At 34.1% G+C, this 25,551-nt stretch overlaps 1 protein-coding gene across 3 annotated transcripts in view; it reads right to left on the reverse strand.

Annotated features, from left to right (window-relative positions):
- LOC111507951 (uncharacterized) overlaps positions 1-25,551 on the reverse strand; it is a 353,913-nt gene that overhangs the window by 255,248 nt on the left and 73,114 nt on the right. For all 3 annotated transcript variants that reach the window (XM_074178365.1, XM_074178366.1, XM_074178367.1), the window contains 2 exons: positions 17,060-17,354; positions 13,568-13,659 (listed from right to left, as the gene is read on the reverse strand). In XM_074178365.1, coding sequence (XP_074034466.1) covers positions 13,568-13,659; positions 17,060-17,354 — 387 coding nt within the window. The remainder of the gene's footprint in view (positions 1-13,567; positions 13,660-17,059; positions 17,355-25,551) is intronic.

Here is a 25,551-nt window from a genome sequence, read left to right on the forward strand (position 1 = left end):
CGACTTCTTCAAGTATCGGTTCACAGTATTCTTGAACTCCTACTGGAAAATCTTGATAATCATTAAGGTCGTCTTCATTTCCATCGGTATTACTATCGATAGCATTCAATCGACCGATCATGATATCAGTATCATCATTGTCATCATCAAGTGATGGCCTTGTACTGTTAGAACATGTTTCACCTTCACAATTTTCGCATAAAGATGAGCAAGGAAGCCCAGTTTTTTTACATTCACATCGATTATTACACTCTTTTATGCAGGCACAATTAACCAGCTCAAGTAAGTCGTCAGGCGCCAGTTTTTCCGTTGTTTTTATCGGCAGGAACATTGTTTCAGATTTGATCCAATCCCAATCTTATGGATTCAAATTATAATTACCAATCCAAAACTGAACTTGGTAATACGTCCTAAATGAGTGTAAATGTGTTGCTATTGTTGTTGGAGGTAAAGTTGCTAAGTTGATCGCAGTCTTTGATTTCGCAATCATACTTAAAAATCGAGAAACACGACACTGGTCTGATGTTGAATTAGTATCGAATTGACAGTACAAGGCCAGCATAATTCGCTCTCCAGCTACTTCGATATCTTGACGAGAGGCATCGGGATTGTAGAAGACTACCACGTATTGCATCAGTAAAAGGCTTAAATTGTTAATAAATTCATAATGAACAAAAAAGACTATAAGCATATTTATCATTACTGCAATAGTTTGGAAGTTATTATAATTATAAAAGCGAAGGAGCGAATGAAAAAGACAAGTATCAAGGTATCACAATATTAAAATTTTTATAAAAAATAGAATAAATGAAAAAAAACACATAGTTACTTTTATTATAGAACAAAGTATTGAAAAAAAAATAAAAAAAATAATTTGTTTATAATCATTTTTTTAAATGAACAATTAAAAAAAGAATTGAAAAAAAAGTTTTTTCAAAACCTTGAAGAACAATAGAATTTATGATTAAAAAAAAAAACGGTTCCTTAGTTTTAATATTTAGTTGCAAAAAACAATTGTTAATTAACAAACGCATTTTTCAGCAACAAAGAAATGTTTTTCTAATAAACAATGTATTTGTTTATAATAAATGTATTAACAATAGCTGTAAAAAATAAATAAAATATATTAATCATCAGTTTTTAGCCATGAGACATTGAAACAATAGAAAATTAGAAAAAAAAAATTGTGATGTATTTTTTAGAAAATTATAATTTTCAATTGTCAATAAAAAAATAGAAAATAACATTTTTTTTATTTTGGCAACGATAATCTATTTTTTGCCTATTAAGGATCAGTTTTATCTTCCTCTTGAAGATGATCACTTGGTGATCGAAACACGTGTCGAGGTGTAAAAATAACGATTTGATGTTGGGAAAATCTCCAGTAATATTTATTAAGGATAACTTAACCAAATGCCAGGGTTTTAGTTTAATAATTATAGGGATTTTTATATTAACTTTCAATTCAGAAAAAGTTATTAATTAACAAATTTATAATTAACGTCGAAATTGGGATAAAAATTTCTGCGGATTATTGTTTATTGATGTATCCCAACATTACATGAATTTTTTCATTCCTTAATATTCACATTCAATATGTTTAAATGATTTTTTTTGCTTTTATGTCAGAGTGACGAAAGGCGCGCGCAAGCGCGCAAGCCAGACTACCCGCTTTTGGCTCTATTTTCAGGGCTCTGTAAAAATTATAAATAATCGAGATACAGTTTCGGGAGTTGGGACTTTTTTTATGCAAATTCATTGATCTTTTCAAATTTTTCTTCAAATTTCCAAAATTTTGAAAATTTCCCGAGATATTAAGAAAAAACTAAAGCCTAATTTTTTTTTCACTTAATTGTTTATAACTTTTGTAATTTTTATCGGCGCATTTTCGTACCTTTCCTCAAAGTTTCTACGCAAAAATACGAATCGAATGACACCTTGGTCGTAATTTTTGGACAGGGCTGAAAAATGTTACATAAAAAAGTACATGTGAACTAGACTAATGCTGACATTCACCATCATAACACTAGGAACTCTGACAAGATCAGACTTCCTAGATATAAGCTTTCTATTTCACAAAAAAATTCTTTAGATTTTAGTCTCAACAATGCACTGCCTCATCAAATCAAAACGATGAGTGTGAATAAGTTTGAATGAACCATCATATCGTATTTGCTAAAAAACAGTTTTTACTCAATCAATGAGTAGGTACTTGGAAGATATTCAAGGTGTCCTTTAGCCTCTGAGAATATACTTACCGTTTATGTACTGATTGTTTAACTGTTTCTTATATTTTTGTATGTTTATATGATGTGATATTTTGCGATTACTATTGAAAGTGTAGTAGTGTATTACTAAATAGTTTACTCGATATCTTTTGAGACCAAATGACTTGCTATGAATATGCATATGTATTTGATAAAGTCAAATAAACTGTCGATCTATCTATCTCTGTCTTTCGATTGTTTTTGAGACCATTCATAGTCAACGAATTCGAAAAACATTTTATTGTGAGATTTTCACTAAAGAATTTTACAAAAACACAACACGTGTTTCGCCATACAATGGTTTTTTCGGGCGTGTCTTTACTAACAATATTCTTATATATTCAATGCTAAATACATCTAGTTTTACAATTAGAAGTAGCTACCTGACTTTTACCTAAGTTTGTAATGAATTGAATCATCTGAGCCAATCCCCCAATTTCAACATCTGAAAAATATTTAGTAACGGGGAGTTATTCAATTCCAATTGATCATTCAGTAAATTACCCGAATTCCTGATTCTATTGATTTCTGAATATTCTAGAAGATTGAGTTTCAAACTCTTCTCTTCTAAATGTAACACGTCGGATTCATGATTGAACTCATGTCCTTCTGTTAAAAGGTGGTTTGCGAATGTGGAATTGGTCTTTCTATTCTAAAGAGCATAGAAGTAATTTTGTAAATAAAAAGACCAATTCCACATTTGCAAACCACCTTTTAGCAGAAGAACATGAGTTCAATCATGAAAGCGACGTCTTATAGTTAGAAGAGAAGAGTTTGAAACTCAATCTTCTAGAATGTTTAGAAGTCAATAGAATCAGGAATTCGGGTAATTCACTGAATGAACAATTAGAATTGAATTACTCCCCTTCACTAAATATTTTTCCAAATGTGGAACCTGGGACATAAGCTCAGAAATTTTAATTCATCACAAACTTAGGTAAAAATCAGGTACTTGAAATGTAGGTATGTCTAATTGTAAAACTAGATATATTAGGCATTAAATATGTAGAATATTGTTAGTAAAGATACGCCCAAAGAAGCCATTATATGACGAAACACGTCTTGCGTGTGAAACATCTCAGAACAGTCTTTATTACTATGGGATGTTTTGGAACATTGTGGACCATTCGAAGTCCTTTTAGTGTGGATGAGGCTCACAATTGATAAAGATATATAGAGCAAGTTCCGTTGATCCCTTATGATTCAAAATGTATACACTTATTTCAACTATATTATCTCATTTGGACTCTTTGAGCAAAGGCCTTAGCTACTACTAATCTGTCTTTTGATAAAATTCGCTTGACCAAAGTATGCTTGAAAAAGGTGAAAATATATCTACTTATAGACAACAAAAAGTAAAGATACACCTCAACCTTCAAAATATGTCTGTCTGTTTAAAATCTGTTTACTACGGAAAACAAAACCAATGCATTTGGAACCTTTCTTCATCAGATCTGTCGCAATGGTTGGTCAGGCCTCCTAAAAATCATTTTCTTGTGTGATAGTTTCAATTTTGCAACAACTTCTAAAAACTTCATTTGAATTACATAGCAAAAAGTAACTAATATAATGTGTATAAAATGCTTAAGGCAAGTAACGCATGTATTTAATAAGAAATTATATCATCTCCGTCTAAATAGTTCTCCAATTACTTACCAATTTATATGTTACCATTATTTCAACATTGAAATGGATCTCATAAGCATCCATTGAAAGATAGGCATATGCCATCGCGAACTTTTCTTGTAAACTCATAAAATAACAATATCTAGTGAATTGTTTTGTTATATGTTAAAGGGCAGCGTTTTCGATGCAAGCTCTCAGTCTGAATTCATCACTGGAGGGGCACCCTGTACATAACAGAAAGTGATAATAAACAACAAGGTCGGATATGACATAATAAATTGAAAAAATATGCTGTCTGGTGTCAGTGACCAAAAACTTATTTACTAGAAACTGTCCACGTCGATATGGATTTTCTTCCCATTTCAGTTGAATTTATTTATTCATTCATTCAATTTCCGTGAAATTATACAAAATCTAATTCAACAGTCAAACTCCAGAGGTTCAATTTATAGTGAAGACAAGCACATTTGCAAATCGTAAACCAATCGAAAAAACCAAGAAATATTCTATAACTTTGAATGAAGTAAGAATCTCCACTTCTGCAATAATCTCAATAATCACACACTGGAGGCTTCTGGAAAAAATATAGTTATCTTTGATAATAAATATGGCAACAAGGCAGATGCAGGATTGTTGAATAACTGAAACTGAATATTCATGTAGGACGCATGAATAACTTCAATGTATACAATTAATATACAATGGATTCAACAAACATAGACCAATAAAAGGAATCGCGAATGATGAAAAAATGAAAAAGAAATGAATATTTCAGATTCAATGAAAAATACTATTGTGATATCATGCCCCATCCAAAATTATGTGATTTTTAATATACTTCAATCAGATTTACTCTAACTCTATTGGTTCTGGGGGACGCAGTATACCCGTAATTTGTAAAGACGCAGTATTGATATATATATATATATATATATATATATATATATATATATATATATATATATATATATATATATATATACATAAATATACATTTTTCCAAATAATATATCGTGGTGACTGATATTTGTTAACAAATAATTGGTTTGAAGATAATTTACTGTGATTATAAGCGATAAAAGTGGTTTTTACATATTACTTTGAGTACTTTTGTGAAATTTCAGGTTAGTTTACGGTAGGTATGTATTATTTATTTACATCATAATTTGAAATGATAAATTTTTACATCATTATTTAATATGTAGTTAGTTTATTAATAAATTATTAAATCAATAATAAATACAAATAATGATTAATAAAGTCTCGAGGAGAAGAGGGATCGACAAGACAAGCTGTAGGTGGATAGACTGCATGCTTAGGGAAAGATTGGTATATACAACCATTATGGGGGAAATAGTCGTGGCACGGTTAGCACGGGGGCTGTCCTCAGGGGGGGGTTCTATGCACTCTGTTATAGAACCTTGTAATGGACGAGCTATTATGTCTCTTGGACCACATTGGGTATAAAGCACTTGGCTATGCAGACGACTTAGTCATCTTAGTCCAGGGTGAATATAATAATATAGTGAAAAGATGCATGCAGCAGGCCCTGAATATTATAAGAAGATGGACCGAAGAAGAAGGGCTTAACATGAGCCTACCTCCTTTACACCGAACTATAAAAGATCGGGCCGAACAGAAATTTCGGAACGAGTGGAGGAATACATATTGAATATGTGTACGGACCACATGACACCGGAGTTCACCGTGAAGAGTGGAAGACCATTATTCATCCCGAAAACATGTTTGGAGAAAACACCTGGTATACAGATTGATCGAAGACCAAACATGGAACGGGAGCTGGAATATACCGAGCGGATAGAAATTTAAACTACAGCTATGCGCTAGGACTATAAGTCTTTCAGGCGGAAGTGTATGCTATCTTGCAGTGTGCAAGGCTTATTAAATTGAGAAATGAACGGATCAATATTTTTGCAGACAGCAAGAGCGCACTAGGGGCTCTGACAAACCCGAAGGTGACATCAAAACTGGTCTGGGAATACCATGAAAACTGAATGAACTTGCAAACAGAAATAAATTAACTTTGTATTGGGTGCCAGGGCATTCAGGAATCACAGGTAATGATAAAGCTGATGAATGCGCTAGGCGCGAATCATCAACTTCATATATAGGTCCTGAACCAGCTCTGGGGGTACCAAAATCATCAGTTAGAAACCATATTATGACATGGACCAATGAAAAGCACACAGAGTACTGGACAAAAGCACCTGGCAACAAACACAGTAGAACCTTCATTAGGGAACCGTCCGAAAAAAGAACTAAAGAACTACTTCAATATGGTAGAGATCGGCTCAGAATAATTACAGGGTTACTAACCGGTCATTGCCCACTTAGAGGACACCTGAATAAAATGGGGCTGTATAACGGAGACCTCAGATGCAGATTATGCAACGAAGGGATAGAAACAGCTCTACATATCTTATGCGAATGTGAGGCACTGAATCACATGAGGCAGGCAATATATGGACGTACGAATAATTACGTCCGGAAGAATATAACGAACATCCAACACGGAACATGTACAAACTAGTACAGGGAACGAGACTGATGGAATAGGTGTCATAAGAAGATGGGAGAATAAACGCAATAAGCCCAAGAGGCTGCAGTGTTTTCTGGAGACTTGGACTAAATGGACAAGTCAGACAGCTCCCAAGTGACCAAAGAAAAGTCCAGAAAAAGTTAATTATTCCGAATATTGAATTGAATCAAACGTTTCTTTCCTGCAGTAATCTCAAAATTTCAAATAATAAAATGTATCGTTAGGTAGTCCCATACGCAGCACAACATGATGCTAGCATAAAAATAAATTTCAATAAATATTTGGAGTACATGAATGAACTTAAACGAATAATCAAATAAATCACAGCGAGAAATGATTTTAAAAAAATAAGTATAACTTCTTACGGGGGTACATAAATACAATCTTTTTCTTGGTATTTCATTCTTACGTGATTCGAAAACAAAAATGAAATAATTCGAATAGAAAATTTTCCCAAGTATACTGCAAACTGAGCAGATGCAATGTGGGTAAACCTCTTTTCATGTAATCAAATGTTCATGTAAAAGTTGTTGTTTCAAACACTTCTAATTTGTATTTGCAGAAAACTTATGTGTGCATGATCCACTCACATAATCCTACAAAGTGTTCATTTTGAATTTAATTCCTTTCTTCCTTTTCCGGAAGATTCTCATATTTTTCACTTGGAGATGGAGAAGTAGAATGCCAAAATGATTTCTCCCAAAAACTAATCTCTGCTAAAGTATGTTTTGTTGCCAAGGTCAGTCCAAGGTCAGCTTTATTATACAACCTATTTTTTACGTTTGCAGGATGATCAGATTCATCTTTTATACAGGGTCCTGCAACAGTGGCGCGGTGTTCCATATCTCTATACAGGAAGCAGATAGGAATCTAATTTTCTATAATATTACCTTATTGCTCGAGCTCGACAAAATAAAAATATTGGCGGTCACACAGGGTGTTCGATTTTTTCTGGGCGGATCCCAACTGTGTCTTTTTAAATGGCAACCTATATTTTTCATCGCTTTTTCGGTTTCTTCATAGAAAATAAAATAAACTTTATGCATATCTGCACTTCGAAAATATTGATGGTTTTCGAGATATCTAGCATGACAGGTTTTTTTTTCCAATATTCGTCACTCAGAATATTTGAAATTATAAAGTGCCAGTTGAAATTTTTTTTTGGTCAAATATTCTACATTGGTAACTCTCTCAAACGATATATCTGAAATCGACCTGTGATATACAGGGTATGAAAAACCAAATATTGTAAATGAAAATTTGCAAAATCTTCCTTATATTAAATGGAACACCCTGTATATTATTGATCCATAAGAAGCGCCAACGAAACCTCTACAAATTTCATTAAGTATTCCCTATGGCTAAGTTCGATAGTTTTTCTTAAATGAGCATTTCTTTCGAAAAATGGTCATTTTTTCAAAGCGAAATCCATTTGACGACTGATAAGAATATACAAAAAATACCCTTTCCTTAAAATATCGCCCATTCCTAAAATTACCTGTTGCTAGATAAACAAGTTGCGAATTACACCACAAAATGGACATTCTTGAATAGTTACAATAATTTCAAAAATCTCGGAATTTGTGCCATATTCTTTCGGTCTAAAACAACCTTTCAGCGAATGAAATATTTATTGGAAATCAAGTAGTCTGGCAAATGACAGAACAAAATATTTGGCTGCAAATGAATATTGAAATTTTTAGTCAATCGTGAAGTTGAACTGTCGGTATAATTTCATCAGAATGTTGTTATCAAAAAGTGATTTGATTGATATGATTTTCATATTAGGTGAATCAGACAGGAATTGTTTATTGGCAAGTAGAATTTATTCTCAACGGTATCCAGATAGAAGGCATCCAGATGAAAGATCTTTCCGAAAGGTCTTGGGACGATTCGTTGAAACTGGATCTATTAATTATTCCAAACATGAGCGCATCAAGCCAGCTACTAATGAAGATAATGAATTGCAAGTTCTTCTTGCTGTTGAAGAAGATCCTAGTAGGAGTCAACGACAAATTGGGGAAATAGTGGATATAAGTGAGAGATCAGTGCAACGAGTATTGAAGAAACATCGCTTGCATCCATACCACGTTCAGTTACATCAAGAACTACTGTATGCTGATTTCGAGAAAAGAGTGAGATTTTGCAATTGGGCCATGAACAAAATTCGTCGAAACGAATATTTTTTCAATAATATTTTATGGTCGGATGAATCGACATTCCATAAAAATGGATTTGTAAATCGACATAATTACCATTATTATGCGACAGAAAATCCTCACTTATTGAGACAGGTGGATTATCAACACAGGTGGTCGATAAATGTCTGGGGAGGCATCATTGGAGAATATGTAATTGGTCCATACTTTTTTGAGGGACATATGAATGGTGCAATGTATCTCAATTTCTTACGAAATGATTTACCAGGTTTGTTAGATGATATTCCTCTTGACCTCCGCAATAGAATGTGGTTACAACATGATGGTGCACCTGCTCACTATTCGGCAGAAGTGAGAGATCATCTAAATGAAGTATTTCCCAATAAATGGATAGGACGGAATGGGCCTGTACGGTGGCCCGCTAGATCACCAGATTTGACGAAACTAGATTTTTTCTTATGGGGATACATAAAAAATATGGTTTACGTTGAGCCACCAACTTCTCCCGAAAATATGCGACTTAGAATAACGAATGCTTTTCGCAGCATTACACCATCTGTCTTGCGCAGGGTAGAACAGTCTTTCAAACATAGACTTCAGCTCTGCATTCAAGAAAATGGAAGACATGTTGAACATATTTTATAAAAGTTTCATTATCAACCTTAATTAAACTCTCCCTTTTGTAGTTTTGTAATTTGCCAGTTGACAAATTTGAATATCTAGAACTCAAGCTCTGAATGAATATAATAACATGAAAAAAATAGTTATTTATTATGTTTCTTTCTTTTAACTTGTTTGGTTTGATATTGCACGATTTATGAGTGAAATTCTGCATCCAATGAAAAAATAATTTTCCATTTAGCAAAAAGTGATAGGTACATACATTTATTTCGTTAAAAAATATTTGTTTGGACACCTTCTAATGTACAAAATTGAAACAAGATATCTTTCGTATATTTTTATCAGTCGTCAAATGGATTTCGCTTTGAAAAAATGACCATTTTTCGAAAGAAATGCTCATTTAAGAAAAACTATTGAACTTAGCCATAGGGAATACTTAATGAAATTTGTAGAGGTTTCGTTGGCGCTTCTTATGGATCAATAATATACAGGGTGTTCCATTTAATATAAGGAAGATTTTGCAAATTTTCATTTACAATATTTGGCAAGCGGTTTTTCATACCCTGTATATCACAGGTCGATTTCAGATATATCGTTTGAGAGAGTTACCAATGTAGAATATTCGACCAAAAAAAAATTTCAACTGGACTTGGCACTTTATAATTTCAAATATTCTGAGTGACGAATATTGGAAAAAAAAACCTGTCATGCTAGATATCTCGAAAACCATCAATATTTTCCAAGTGCAGATATACATAAAGTTTATTTTATTTTCTATGAAGAAACCGAAAAAGCGATAAAAAATATAGGTTGCCATTTAAAAAGACACAGTTGGGATCCGCCCAGAAAAAATCGAACACCCTGTGTGACCGCCAATATTTTTATTTTGTCGAGCTCGAGCAATAAGGTAATATTATAGAAAATTAGATTCCTATCTGCTTCCTATATAGAGATATGGAACACCGCGCCACTGTTGCAGGACCCTGTATACATATTGCTCTTACTAGTAAAGGCACGTTGAAAGGCAAGACCTCGTTATTCCTTCGCTCGCACAAGTTCAGACTTACGAGGATTTTCGTTTTTGTAAGGGAGCGTCAGCTGGTTGACGGAAAAACAAATTTCAACAGATTCTTTTCAACAAAACACGATGGAAAAAAAAGCAATATACCCACGGGGTTGCTGTTTTTTCCATTATCAATATTCGTTTCAGTTGTATAATTAACTAGCTTTTGTTGCTGGCAATATCGCGTTGATTTCAGTTTTCGACGCCATAAGTAAAACGTTTTGTATCTGCCTATCTTTGATTATAAGGAAATCATTTTACAGCTCATAAATATCAATTCAATATTTCAAGGTTTTTCAAAGAAAAAAATATAGAAGTAGGTTTCTCAGCGAATCTATATATTCGTTCGGATTCTTGATACGAATTCAAACTTTATGTCCTCGACAGGACACAATTTGGTTACCATTTTAGTGTTTCAACCATAACTCAAAAATATGACCTATATTTGATGAAAATCCATTATAACGCATTCAAAAACCACTTTGATGTGAGATTTTAACTTCACAGTTTACAATACCGTGACACATGTTTCGCTATACAATAGCATCTTCAGGGGTCGCAATACTAGTATTATGAATATTGTGACGCCTGAAGATGCTACTGAACAGCGAAACACGTGTCGCAGTTCTGTACACTGTCAAGTTAATCTCATAAGAGAGTGTTTTTTGAATACATCATAGTTTAAAAACTGAACGCTTCTCGAAATAAAGATTTAGACCAAATTAAAGTAAAAAGAATATAATCATGAAATGTCTATATTATCTTTGAAATTGGAATAATATTTTACAGCGCACTTTTCGCTAGTTAGCGAAAAAACGGTGAACGCCCTACTTACTGTCTGTCTATCTGTAAAAATTGGTTTTTCCGTTAACCAGTTGTCATTCTTCTACGACAACTCTCAGAAGTCAAAACTTGTTCGAGCTGAGGATTGACGAGGTATCACCTTTCAATTTCTGAATTTTATATACTTGAAATAATTTTTTCCGGAAATCTAGTAGGTATATCAAGGTCACTTTTGGTAACTATAGAATCGCCCAACTTCTTTCCTTTTTTGAACTGATAGCAATTCAATAGCATACCATTTATCAGTTACAACATAATTTAGTCTGAAGTTTATGTAATTGGTTTCATTTCATTTCACTTCTCAGATTTCCCGAATACTATAGTAACTATAGAAAAAACACCCAATGTGAAATATCTTGGTATTATACTGGATCGACATCTACGGTGGGATGATCACGTGACCCATGTAACAAAAGGATCAGATAACTGATCCACAAATTTTATAGTATCAGAGGGACCTTGAACAATAACAATATTTCAATATCATCCAACCCCCTGGTCGAATCAGTTATTAGATATTGCATAACTGTGTGGGGAGGTCTGTACGATAATGCATTGGGTAAACTTTAATTAACACAAAATTCCTTACCAAAAATAATATTAAAAAAAAACTTTATTTCACTATTCAGCTCTACAAGAATATTGAAACACTTGATACAAGTGAGTTACATATCTATCAGTCATTGATCTGAATGTTTTATAATAAACAACAATATACAAACTAGATTCGCTGTAAGTCCACGATATTGACAATTTTTCGAAAAGCACACACAAAACGTTATATATTTTTCTATAGACCAAATCTGTACATTTTGCAACATGACATAAAAACTATAAACTCCTTGCCAAAGTACAAAAATACTATAAAAATGTATATATGAAAATATAAATCTGGTAAATTTTTAATGACGAAAACATCAAATCATCACTCATTGATAATACCACCTCACCAGTTTTTCGTTTGTTAGAATCAAATTCTCATCAAACACCTTATCCTCATGAAAACCTATTTTTTTTAATATTTAATTTTCTTATTTTATCTCTTTTTCCTTTTTATTGCTGTATTTCTCAATATTGAAGTAGTTGATCTGTTCCTACTGAATCTTGATGAAACACTCAAAACACTTCAAATATATTTCAAGGTAACAACACAAGCAAATGAGTTGCTTGGGTGGGTTGTTTATTTTTGAAGTGGAATATAACATTTATAAATTATAACTTGTGAATTCTGTAAATAATGGTATGTGAATGAATTGAATTGAAATTGAATATTTATTAGAAGCCAAGTCACTCAAATCACGCAGGAGTACGCGCGAACACGCCGTAACAGAAAGTGTGCGGAAAATCAGCACTATAAATGACATGGCAGAAATGAGAGCTTCAGGCTGAACATCCACTACGTAGACGCGTATATGAGAACACGCAGACAACGTGTTCGAAAGAGTTCGATCACACTCCAGTCCAGCGCTGCGTGATCTACATGAAGTGCTCAACAGTGAAGACCCAAGATTCCGAGAATGAGAAAAACACAAAAGGTCAACGGAGCAGAACCAGAGAACACCTCCGGCAAGAAAAAAAATTTTATGAACAGACCTAATATTCACTTGTTTTTCAGATACACAAACAAACTCTAGTTCGCGGTCAAAAGACACTTGTCTCCGGTTAGTTTAAGGGGCCCCATTCAAATATTACATTCAGTAAAGCCATGTTAAATAAAAATAACAGATGAAGAAAGTGAAAGCACCTAAAGGCTGACTTTTGACCGCAGTAAGTCTCTTAAGCAATCTTGCTTGAGTGCCCAGCAGCAGATTGAGGTACACTCAGGGATGAATGGGTGTGGATGGACAAGATTTTAGCTTCTGTACACAGTAATCGTGTGGGGAAGATTCTATCTCAGGACACTCATTCCATTTGACAGGTTAAGAAGGGTACTTCGACCTCACCACTGAAGATGATTGCCGCAGTTGTAGTTGAAACGTTTTCTGAGGGTTGTCGTTCGTAGGGGTGCAAGAGCTGGTTAACGGAAAAACAGATTTTGAACAGATTTTTTTTTAACAGATTATAATCAAAGAAGACCACAGCAAAACCCGGAAATGAACCAAAACATTGACGCCAGCCGTGAAAGCCTGCATTCCTATATAAGATGGTTGAACATGGAAATTTATAAAATTATTCACGAAAAGAGTTTCCTAAATTTTCATACATGAATAGCTTGAAATTCATATACATACATACATTTCTCAAATTATTCATATTTTGAAAGTTTCACATTCTTAATATTTCAACAAGAACGTATCAAATTATTAAAACACATATCATCTTTAACCTAATTATGAACTGGAGAATGAGTTGAAAACAATAATTTTGAAAAATATCAAACACAGTGATTTAGTGATGGTCCTGAACTAATAATTTTGCTTTCACCTACCTTGGCATGTGAGTAATATGGGATCTCCAATTTTAATGGATTCGTCTTGAATATCTCGTGTGAATATCGGTGGAGGTCCAGTTGGAACATGGCTGCAAAAAAAGAATTCTTATAATATCACCAGAGTTATACAACACAGTGTTTTTACGAGAAATGCTTTTCCTCTTCAACTTCATCTTTATACAAACAATTGTGATCAAACCTCAGAATGAACTCTTTATTACAAACATGCGTGTAGATGATGCATAGAAGTTATTTTTAGATACAAACTAGATGATAAGGCCCTCCGGAAATAAATACTTCCACATTAATTTTGGAGTACATGGAAGAGATTACTTTCATATGAACATTGAATTGCAAAAAAATCACTTTTTCCTATTCAGTTTGTATTTCAAAGATTAGTTATAGAATTGAATCCGTAACTGATATTATTGCAAATGTGCTGATACATATTTTATAACCTGGAATTGTTCTATTGTATTTTTCATTTTACACATGTTTTACGTGTTGGAAATAAAGATCTATATATCTATCTATCACTTTATCTAATAACAAAGAATCAACCGGCTCAATTAGTTCAGAATTTTGAATTATTCTCAATGGTTTTATAAGGTTGTTTCGAAAATTTTATCCGTTTTTATGAGTCTAATTTGAACTGCCTTATTTCAGTGCATACTTATTCAATTTGATAGAAAAAAGCGACATTTGAATCAGTTCACTTTTGCCAACGTAACAAAAATTGATCAATTATGTCAGCATAAAAATTGTGTGCTTGGGATCGATAAAGTCGACGAATAACTAGGCCAATGAAAGGTGAGAAAGTTATCGAAGTGCTTGAGAAGATGATGGTTGATTAGCGAGATATCTGCGGAGAATGGTGGGTGAGTCAGAACTTCGACGTTCAACTCATTCAATTTTCGGATTGTGATTCGTGAAACGTACGTCAGGCGTTGTTGTAAAGAAGGATCGGATCTCTCTTGTTGACCAGTGCCGCTGACCAAAATGGTCTTTTTTCAGTGGGTTTTTGCCTCTGGAAAGTGCCTGTGTAGCTCATCGGTGTCCAACCACGGTCCTCCTGCTATAGAGAATCCACTTTTCATCACAGGCGATGATCTCATTCAGAAACAGATCGTTTTGGTTGCGCAAAAGCAAAAAGGAACAGTCCCCGAAACGTGACAGTTTCTGTCGATCGTTCAAATCGTAGAACACCCACTTTTCGAGCTATTCCAATACGTTTTACACCATCAAAAACAGCATAGGAACTGACGCTCAGGCTGAAATCTCCGGAACGAAATTTCGCAAACCAACATCGAATAGTGCGATCATTAACACTATCATTGCCAACTGTCTGGTTAATTTATTTGGGAGGGCTTTGGTTCAATTTGAATTCGTAGAGAAAACTTGGCCGTAAATCGTTCAACCACATTATATAGTGATGAGCTGAAAAGTGGCAAAAATTGAAATTTGGAAAAATCAACAGCATCAATATGACGTTTATTTGAAAGTGGTTGACAATGTTTCATGATGAGTTTCACTAGTTCGGACTTCCATTGTCTAATATATAAAATGATTCAAAATCCCTGAAACAACTAAAAAAGAAGAATTGAAAATAAATAGCTGGAAATAACAATTATAATAAGCAAAAAACCTGAAATGAAATAAAAGTGAAATGAAATACAAGTAAAAATAAAACAATTGAACAAAAAATGAAAATAAAATACAAAATGGAAATTTCACGCCAACTTAGTTCACTACGTTTCGATTGTTGGTATTCACAATCGTCTTCGGGTGATGACTGGACTGATTCCTCCGAGAGATGACTATTTCTGGGTCGTTCTAGTACTTTCACTCATCCCCGCTTTTCATTTCTTTCGATTCACTGGTTCAATGGGAGATCACAGTTTGGCGGGAGTTGGCCATTTTTTGCTTGATGATGGGTTTCCATATGTTTCGTATTTCTACGGGGGCTTGACTGAATACGTTGTTGGACAACATGTATGCGGCTTTCTTGAATTTTCTCCTAAACCATTGTTCCTCTCTGTGTGAGGTCTCAGCTTGGGACCACTTGATGTTGTGTTGATGGGTCCAAACATGGTCTGCTATTCCTGATTTGCTGGTTTCCACTCGCCGTGTGTGTTTCTTGTGCTCAGCAATGCGAACATTCAATGGTCTCTTAGTTTCACCAAAATAGGATTTTCCGTACTCACAGCGTATCCGGTAAATGCAATTCTTGGAATCGCAGTCCGCGTTTGGTGGCCTGGTTTTCGTGAGCTGCTATGGATTTGGATTTGGAGTGCAAGGACTGGTTGTGACAGCTTATCTTCATTGCTAGGCTCCTGCTGTCTTTTAGCCAAAATCTTTTCTATCATCGCTTTGGAGTAGCCATTCTGTTGAAGATCATGTTTGATGATGTCTAGTTTCTTCTCGCGACCTTACTTTGTGTTACAGAGCCCAAAAGCACGGTCTGAAAGAGTCTTAATGATTACTCTTCTAGTTGATTGATGGTTGGATTCGTGGTTCAGATACTGTCCCGTGTGAGTGGGTTTTCGGTATACAGATGTTTCCCACTTAGTGTCGGTCCTCTTCACCAAAACGTCTAAGAATGGCAATTCGTTATGAATTTCCTTCTTCATTGTGAAAGTGATGGAAGGTCTCACGCTGTTGATGTGTTTCAGGAAGGCGAGCACAAGAAACACACACAGCGAGGGGAAACCAGCAAATTAGGAATAGCAGACCATATTTGGACCTATCAATACAACATCGAGTGGTCCCAAGCTGAGATCTTACACAGAGAGGAATATTGGTTTAGAAGAAAATTCAAGGCAGGCATACATGTTGTCCAACAACGTATACAGCCAAGCCAGCGTAGAAATACGCAACATATGTTAACCCATCATCAAGCGAAAAATGGCCAACACCCGCCAAACGGTCATCTCCCACTGAACCAGTGAAACGGAAAAAATGGAAAGCGGGGATAAGTGAAAGTACTCGAACGACCCATAAATAGTCATGTCTCGGAGTAATCAGTCCAGTCATCACCCGAAGACGATTGTGGATACCAACAATCGAAACGTCGTGAACTAACTTGGCTTCAAATCTATCAACTTCTTCATTTTTATCTTTATTTTCATTTTGTATTTCTTTATTTTCATTTTTTGTTAAATTGTTTTATTTTCACTTGTATTTTATTTCACTATTATTTCATTTCAGGTTTTTTTGCTTAACATAATTGTTATTTGAAGCCATTTATTTTTTATTCTTCTTTTTTAGTTGTTTCAGGGATTTCAAATCATTTTGTATATTAGACAATGGAAGTCCGAACTAGTGAAAAAATATTTATTGAGATACGGAGTCACAAAAACACATGACAATGAAACGGATGAAACTTTCATAACAACCTAATATTTAGGCCTTAGGAGACCAGTGGTTTTTCCAACTCTTCATTCGAAAAAAACAAAATCCGCTCGAAAATAATAAGTGTATTCGACTAACCTGTCTGCTACTCTGGATTCGGCGTCCTTTTCCGTCACATGAACCTTCGAGCTGGAGACAGCCTTGCCCATGCAGTTAACTGCTTCGCAAACGTAAGTACCCAAAGAAGTCGGGTCGTCGGCATTTGCGGTTAAAGCGAAAACATCTCCTGCGCGAATTTCTTTTCCGTCTTTGAACCAGCGAAGCAGGGGAGTCGGTACTCCCACAACCTTGCACTCCAACGAAACTGTGCCCTGTTCGGTTAGAAGAGCGCGCAGTTCTTCTAGGAACTCTGGGGCTTTGTAAGTTTTCGGAACTGTAAAAGAAAGCAAAGGGTGGGTTGAATTGAAAAATATTTCAAAATCACTGTACAGAAGACTATATTATAATTCCAAAATAGTAGGTACTAAATTTTCAGTATTGAGGAAGTTTATTTTGTTTTGTTTCAGTTTTCAACTTTTTATGAATCTGTAGGATTGAGCGATGAAATGTTACATATCTAAACTAGTCTTTGATTATTTTCAACGGCGATTTCTGAGTTTTATCACTCTCCACAATTTGAAAAATATAAAATAATGGCAGATATCAAATTTGCAAAAGTTCATAGTTTCATTCCCAACCGACGAAAAAGAAATACAATCTTTTATAAAACAACTGAAATGCAAAAAGGCGCCAAGAAGCGACGATATCACATATAAAATAATCAAAGTTATTTCAGAGCGAATAATTCGACCCCCGACATTATTTGTTGAACAATGTCTGGAAAACGAAGTCTGGCCAGATGCTTCAAAAAACACATGCGTCGTGCTGATATCCAGAAAGAGGAAAAATAGGTGAAATCAATAACTACAGACCTATCTCTTTAATAACGCATCTTTCAAAAAATTTCGAATCATTATTAAAAAGTAGACTAACCTCCTCTTTTGACAAATATACAATCTTTTCTCCGCAACAATATGGTTTTAGAGAAAATACCTCCACTGAAGATGCCGCGCTGAAACTAACTGTTGAAATATATCACGCCTCAGAAAAGGGTATACCATGTTTATGTCTGTTCATTGACTTTACTAAGGGTTTTGAAACAGTCAGTCTTCAGCATCTCCTACCAACCCTAGAAGATATAGGTGTCAGAGAAAAAACCCTTGAACTATTCAAGAGCTATCTAGGAAAGCGAACATAAAAAGAGAAAATAGTCGATGCACTCAGCGAACAAAAAGAAATTGAGTATGGTGTACTCCTAAGAACCGTTCTAGGGCCAATAATGTTTAACTATGATATGAACAGTATGTTTACTTTCAACTGTAATGAAAAAGTTATAGATTATACACCAATATTTTATAATGGAGAAACTTCAGAAGAACTCATGGTCAATATAAAAGAAGATTTAAAGCATATAATAATACTAATAATATAATAATAATAAAGTTTATTCACAGTAAACAACATATAACTACATAAAAAAGTTCATTTAAAAATACAGTAACTCATTAGGTTACAGAAGTAGCTGCAAAAGCTACTTGTTTATGTGTATATGAAGGCAGTAACAAAGTCAAAGTCAAAGTCAAAATATGCTTTATTGTCTGAGGATTAACATCTTATTGACAAAGCTTTGTTAAAATAATTCGAAAAACAAATTCCACATAATAGCTATCGCTACTTGTCAAGTTATAATTATTCGAGTAATGTTCTCGAAACTATGCACTATAAAAAAATATACATTGTCAGGTAGTTGTTGAATAAAATTCCAAGTAGTTATTGAACATATGTTCAAAGAACAAAAAAATAACAAAAACAATTAGTATTTACATAGCCCAATACATCACTTGCACGAATATAGCCAATAAGAGTTCATTTGGAAAAATTTCAATATTGATTACATAAAACGAGTCAGCCACAAGTCGAATCAAAAAGTATCTTGATAGTACTCTGATAAATTATAATAGGCTCTCTCACAAAAAATATCCTTCAAAACTTCCTATAGTTTACGTTATTGCATGCAAATTTCAGATTTGATGGTGGGTGATTGAACATTTTCAACCCATTATAAAGGAAAGAGTCTTTAATGAGGGAATATTTTGGAATGGGCAAATTAAAGTCGTTTTTTTGTCGAGTGGCGTTTGTGTTAATTGAAAATCGATTTTGATGTTTTGCTATGAGCCATATAGTTTCAATAATAAATATAGATATTACAGTGATGATTTTCTTTTCCTTAAACAGTGGTCTGCAAGAATCCCGTGGTTTTGCTTTACACAGAAAACGTACAGTTCTTTTGTATACAACTAAAATTGATTGCAGTGTTGTCAGAGTACAAGCACCCCAGAAAGGAATTCCATATCGTAGATGAGATTCTATGAGAGATTAATATGTTACTTTGGCAGCAGCAAATCTCAACTCATAAGATCTTGAGACTCTTGATATGGTCTTCAAATTTCAAATCAGTGTCAATGTATATTCCTAGAAATTTGGTTGATGGTTTATTCTCAACAAAGATGTTGTCATTTGTAAATTGCTGATGGAACATTTCAAGCAAAGTACGTTCGTTTTAGAGATATTAAAACTGAGAAGATTTGCGTCACACCATCTTTTTATATTGTAATAAATCATGATATTGCTAATATCATGATTTATTACTATAAAATTATTTATGTCACAAAATTGTAGTGTCGTCGCGAATAGTGTGAACTCTCCTTTAATATCAATAGATGTCAGATCATTTATATACAAAAGAAATAATAGTGGACCTAGGACTGAGCCTCGTGGAACTCCACAGTTTATTTTGCCTTCCTCAGAATAATTAGTCGTTTTAACAATTTGAATACGCTCAGATAAATAAGATTCAAATCATTTGAGACTTACACCTCTTATACCATACTGTTGTAATTTCCGAAGCAATGTTTCATGACTAACATAGTCAAACGCTTTCGATATGTCACAGAACACAGCAGCTGCAATCTCTCCATAAATTGATTTGTTATATGGACTGTACAATAATGAAAAAATGTCAACATGAGTGTTTTTTCTACTCTGGAATCCAAACTGATATTTGTTTAATATCTGGTTTCTCTCGAGAAAATCAACTAGTTCTCTTGACTAGTTTTTCTATAATCTTTGCAAGTGTTGTTATTGAAGAAGTTAGAAGAGATGCCACCTTTATGAAGAGGAATAACAATAGACGTTTTGAGAGAATTTCGAAAAACTCCTTCTTTATATGAGATATTTATTATGTCAACTAGTACTGATAAAGCATTGTCTGGTAGATTTTCGAAAATATTCAAGGAGATGTCGTCAATTCCTGAAGTGTGTTTATTTTTTAACTCCCTAAAGACTCCTTTCAAGTCTGAGAGGTTTGTGTCATATAGAATAAAATTATCTGTTATATAAATATCAATTAAATTATCAAGAGGATCATACGGAATGTGAATATTTTCAGTTAATTTTTCTCCTATCATGCAAAAATAGTTATTGAAATCGATTGATGATAATGGAGTGTCCAATTTTTGCTTTCTACCCTTTTCCCCTGGGATCATTAATTATCTTCCATGTTTCTCTTGACTTATTTCTTGCTTTATTCATTCTGTTAGTATAATACAGAATTTTAGCTAGTTTCATGGTGTTTCTATACATTCTGCGGTAGCAGGTGAAATAATTTAAAAAATATGCGGATGATGTGAACTTTCTAATGTATTGTAAGCAACGGAAATTTTTTGCAGACAACCTCATTCCCTTTGTTATCCATTCTTTTTTATCATTATTTTTAATTTTTCATTGAATGTGAACAATAACATGCTATAGTATTCTAGAAAGGGATCTTCAGATAGTAGAATTTGATTCCAGTCTATTGAAAGGTACAAATCGTAGAACCTATTATAATTTGTAGCACAGTACTGTCTTCCATATTTGAATTTTGAACAATTTTCATTATTGTAGTCCAATTCAACATTAAAGTGGATGACTTCGTGGTCTGACACACCTGAGGGTAATACCTCGCAAAACACAGATTCAGTATTCAGTTAAAAGGTAAGACCTCGTTAGTCCTTGGCTCGCACAAGTTTCTCAACTTCTGAGATGTCGTTCGTATGAGGGCGACAGCTGATTAACGGAAAAACAGATTTTAAACAGATTTTTGAACAGATTTTTGACCACTAGCCCTTTTTTTTGGAACACTTAATTTTTTTGTCATGGTTTACACAAAGCCAAATACAACGCCACAAACTCTTCAGTAATATTTTTGTACTTCGTTTTGAGCTCTTTCATCATCCTATTTCTACCTCCATGCCCCTTTCGTGAATAATATCAAACGTTTCTTCCAAATAACAGTAATATTGAATTGGTTCCCTGTCATTTTTCACTGGTACGATTAATATTTCAACTGTTCCGATCTTCACTATGTCATACCTCGACAATCGCTGATATTCCTCCGAAGTTTTGCCTGCTATCTTGACTTTCGTCACTTGCACTTGGTTAAAAATGAATGATACTCATCGGGCGAAAAAAACTGCGTGTTTTTCCCCTTCGTTGATTTCAATTTATGAATTTCTTCGTTAAAACGTCTTTTCATATCCATCATATACATGGATGCCGCCATTTTGCGAGATAAACGTACTCCATGCACTCACGTGTTCTCGTTCCAAAGTATTACTGCGAACTAATACGTCGCTGCGTGCGCACGCTGCCCTCCCACCGCACGTACGCGCCCCTCGCTTGTTGCAAGGCACGGCCGCGGTCCAATTTATTACATTGCCCGGCTACAAGTAGTGAATTATTCATACTGCTCGGTCCAAGTGATAAATTCAAGCTATCTCAAATACTGACTTATTACATGGACCACGGGCCGTCGGGTATTATTGATAATGGCCGGTCAAAGTGATAAATTAACAACTTTGCCCATCGCTCTTGAGCATTATTAATTATGACCGGTCCTTATTAATAATGCCCATTTAATCACGTTGCCCGTAATACATACATAATCAATAGTTGATTTTGAATATTGCGTAATGCGAGTGCGCATATAATATAAGTTTAAAATTGACATAATCGATAAAAAAATGTAATATCCAATACCTAAGTATCTTTGTATCGAAACAACTACGTTACTATTGATCACATTTTAATTCTAAGGTTTTCTCTCAAATCATTTATATTTAAGTCACAATCCGGTTAATTTTACTTTTTCGGGGTAACGTCGTTTAATACTGGATTGATTGCGCGACATATAGACACAGATACTGGTAATCAGTTGTAATAGGTGTAATTCAGTTTTTTTTCTCTCTATACTTTTTGCTTGAAAATTGTATTGATTATTGGTCTATTACTGACAATCCACTTTTTTATTTATTTTTTTTGAATAACTTATCAACAGATATACTTATTCTTTGGCTCATTTGGTAACAAACTATGTATTCTTAGAGCAAGGTAATTTGCACTTCGTTGACCTGAATATTTTTCACTTCTGGGAAACAAAATTGCATCAGCTCTTCTGGTATTGAGGGAATGTTCACGAGGGGTGAGTTGAATTTTATTAGCTTTGACATAAAGTAAAATTTTATTAACAAATATTTGTCTCACATTTCTACATTAAGATTCATTATGGAATGCGCCAGAAGAAAATGTCACCTTTTTACCATACATAATTTTCAGAACCCATCTCTGCAAAACCTGTACTTGGTTCAAGAAGCAATCATTGACCCCGCCCCAGCCCAAAATCTCATAGGATAGTAAGGACTCTATGAATGGAGAATAAACAGTTTTCAACTGGGTAATGTTCAAAAAATCCTTCAAATATTTGAATTTAGATAAAAAACCTTTTATTTTTCCTGATATTTGTTTTGTTGCCATATTCCACTGCATATGTCGATCGACAATGATTCCTAAATACTTTATTTTGTCACCTTCCTTTTTTTGAGAGTCTAGTCCTACATTCAAAGGCCCAAGATCTGGTAAACCACAAACATACGACGTGAAAGGTAGGTAAGTTGTCTTCTCATAGTTTAATGTTAATTTGTTCCCTTTTAGCCAATTTGATATGTTGGGAAAGTCACTCTCTACTTTCTCTTTGAATTCTTGCCAGGTTGACGTTTTGTACACCACAGCAGTATTATCAGCAAAGCTGATGATTTCACCACTAGTGTCTGGAAATAACATACTGTTTATGTATATACTGAACAGAAGAGTTCCGAGGACAGTTCCCTAAGGTACTCCATATAATACTGTTTGTGTTTCACTGAGAATTCCATCAATTTCAACTTTTTGTTCTCTACCCAATAAATAATTTTCAAGAAGGTTGTAAATATTTCCTCTCTTTTCATATTGTTCAAATTTATTAAGGAGTATTTTGTGTGAGACAATGTCAAATGCTTTAGCTAGTCTAGAAAAATACTGACGGTAGGAATTTTTTTTATCTAACGATTCATAAATGATCTTCGTCATTCTCAGAATAGCGTCCTCTGTAGATCTGCCCTCTCTAAGGCCATATTGACGATCTGATAAAATATTTAATTTTTCAAAGTAAGAGTAAAATCTTTCCTTGATGACTTTTTCAATTATTTTCTATAAGTTAGATATTAGTGTAATGGGCCTGTAATTAGCAACAGATGATTTATTTCTACCTTTGTGTAGAGGTTTTATTATTCCGCTTTTAAGAGTTCTAGGAAAACGCCCCATAACAAAACATTTATCCACTAAAAATACTAGGGGTTTGGCGATTTCTGAAGCTGTCTCTTTTAAGGTGTCTGCTCTTAGTTTATCCGGTCCAGGAGATTTTTTTGGTTTGAAAGTTTTTATTATTGAAACGATTTCTATCTCATTTGTTGGATGTAAATACATGGTCTGATCAAAAAACTCGATTCTATCGGTATCATTAGGAACATCTGAGATTTTTTCAGCAAGTTTTTGTCCTGTTACCATAATAGTCATTGAATATTTCCGCAATATCGTTTTTATTCGTTATTTCAGTGTCATCTGCATTTTCAATAGCCTCTATGTTTCCACATAGATAATTTACAGTTTTCCATAAAGCTTTGAATGAGTTTTGATTTTTTTCAATTTTCATTACACAACGATAATGAGGGCTCCGGGGCGACTTCATCGATTCCAGTGGCGCATTTGCTTTTTCAGCTGCAGGAAAACCCGGAAAAACCTACAGCACCACATCATCTGAAGATCTTGATCTGTGCTAATGTCCTCTCTCTCATAAAACAAAACGTAGGGTGTCTCCAGAGGCTCCAATAGATTCAATACATTGCCAGAACACTTCGTGCCACGACTATCGTGGTCTTTGACCAAGGCGTAATAATATTATCTACACTATTATCTTGATAAAGTTCATTTCATGAAGAATTTCTCAATTTTTCGTAATCTAAGAATAATTTTAAGTCATTCTATTCCACATTTGACTTGTTCACTTTGTTATGAAAAGTAAGTCCTATTGAATTATGCTCTATAATGTTATATCTGAAGATGAAAGATTCCATTTTCATTTTTCTAATCGTGTATATAAAACAAATCCAAAGTAACTGAGGATATTCTTATACTCCTCTATATAATCATAATCTCCAATCAAATTAATATTCATGTCTTCTGTAATTATATTAATTTATGTTTTTTTTTATTTCTCAGACATTTCAGATTAAAAACTTTCGGATCGATGCTCGGTGAACGATAAATGGCAGTAATATTAACTTTTTTTTTTCAGTGGAAATCAGAATTTTCAGTGTATCAACTTCACCAATCAGGAGTTTACATGTTGTCACTTTTAGTGACTCCTTTATGAAGATAATTATTCCGTAATTTTTGTTGAGTGATCCATGACTGTACACCTATTGATAACCTTGAATTCTGTATTAGTAGGGATCAGAGACCTGGTGTGTTTCTGTAAGTATTATTACATCTATATCAACTGAAAGTTTATCAAGAAAGACTAAGAAGGAATGTATATTTTTTGCAACACTACGTATGTTCATATGTATAATTTAGAACTCACCGGGTTCAACGATATACCTAACAATCAAGTTCTCGTATTATATTGGCAGAAATGGGTTTGTTTTCATATTCTCTAATGCATGGATCCATCTTGTTGTGGAATTGGCCGCGGTGGTAGTGCATCCGACTCACGATCGGAAGGCCGTGGGTTCGATTCCCGCCTCGACCAGAGATTTTTCTCGTAAGAATTTATCTGGTTGAAGCTTGGATGATTCTGCAACCGTGTTAGGAATCACACGTCAAAGGGTAAGACCTCGTTAGTCCTCAGCTCGCACAAGTTTCTCAGCTTCTGAGAATTGTCGTTCTTATGGGGGCGACAACTGATTAACGGAAAAATAGATTTTAACCCTTTGGAGTATGATTTATTTTTCTTATATTTGTGATATATCTGAGGTGAAATTTTATGTAAATGTGGATACTATATCAAGAAATGTTAGTTTTATGAATGCAGGTTACGCCCTTTTTACGCTAAGGGCCGGGACATATGTGTCCCATTAGACATTTTAGGTGGGACATATTAAACCCAGTAGTCTCGA

The sequence above is a fragment of the Leptinotarsa decemlineata genome, unplaced genomic scaffold (assembly GCF_025532065.1).
Source record: "Leptinotarsa decemlineata unplaced genomic scaffold, Ldec_3_MD MMD2_tig00003736_RagTag_RagTag, whole genome shotgun sequence".
Taxonomy (NCBI): Eukaryota; Metazoa; Arthropoda; class Insecta; order Coleoptera; family Chrysomelidae; genus Leptinotarsa; species Leptinotarsa decemlineata.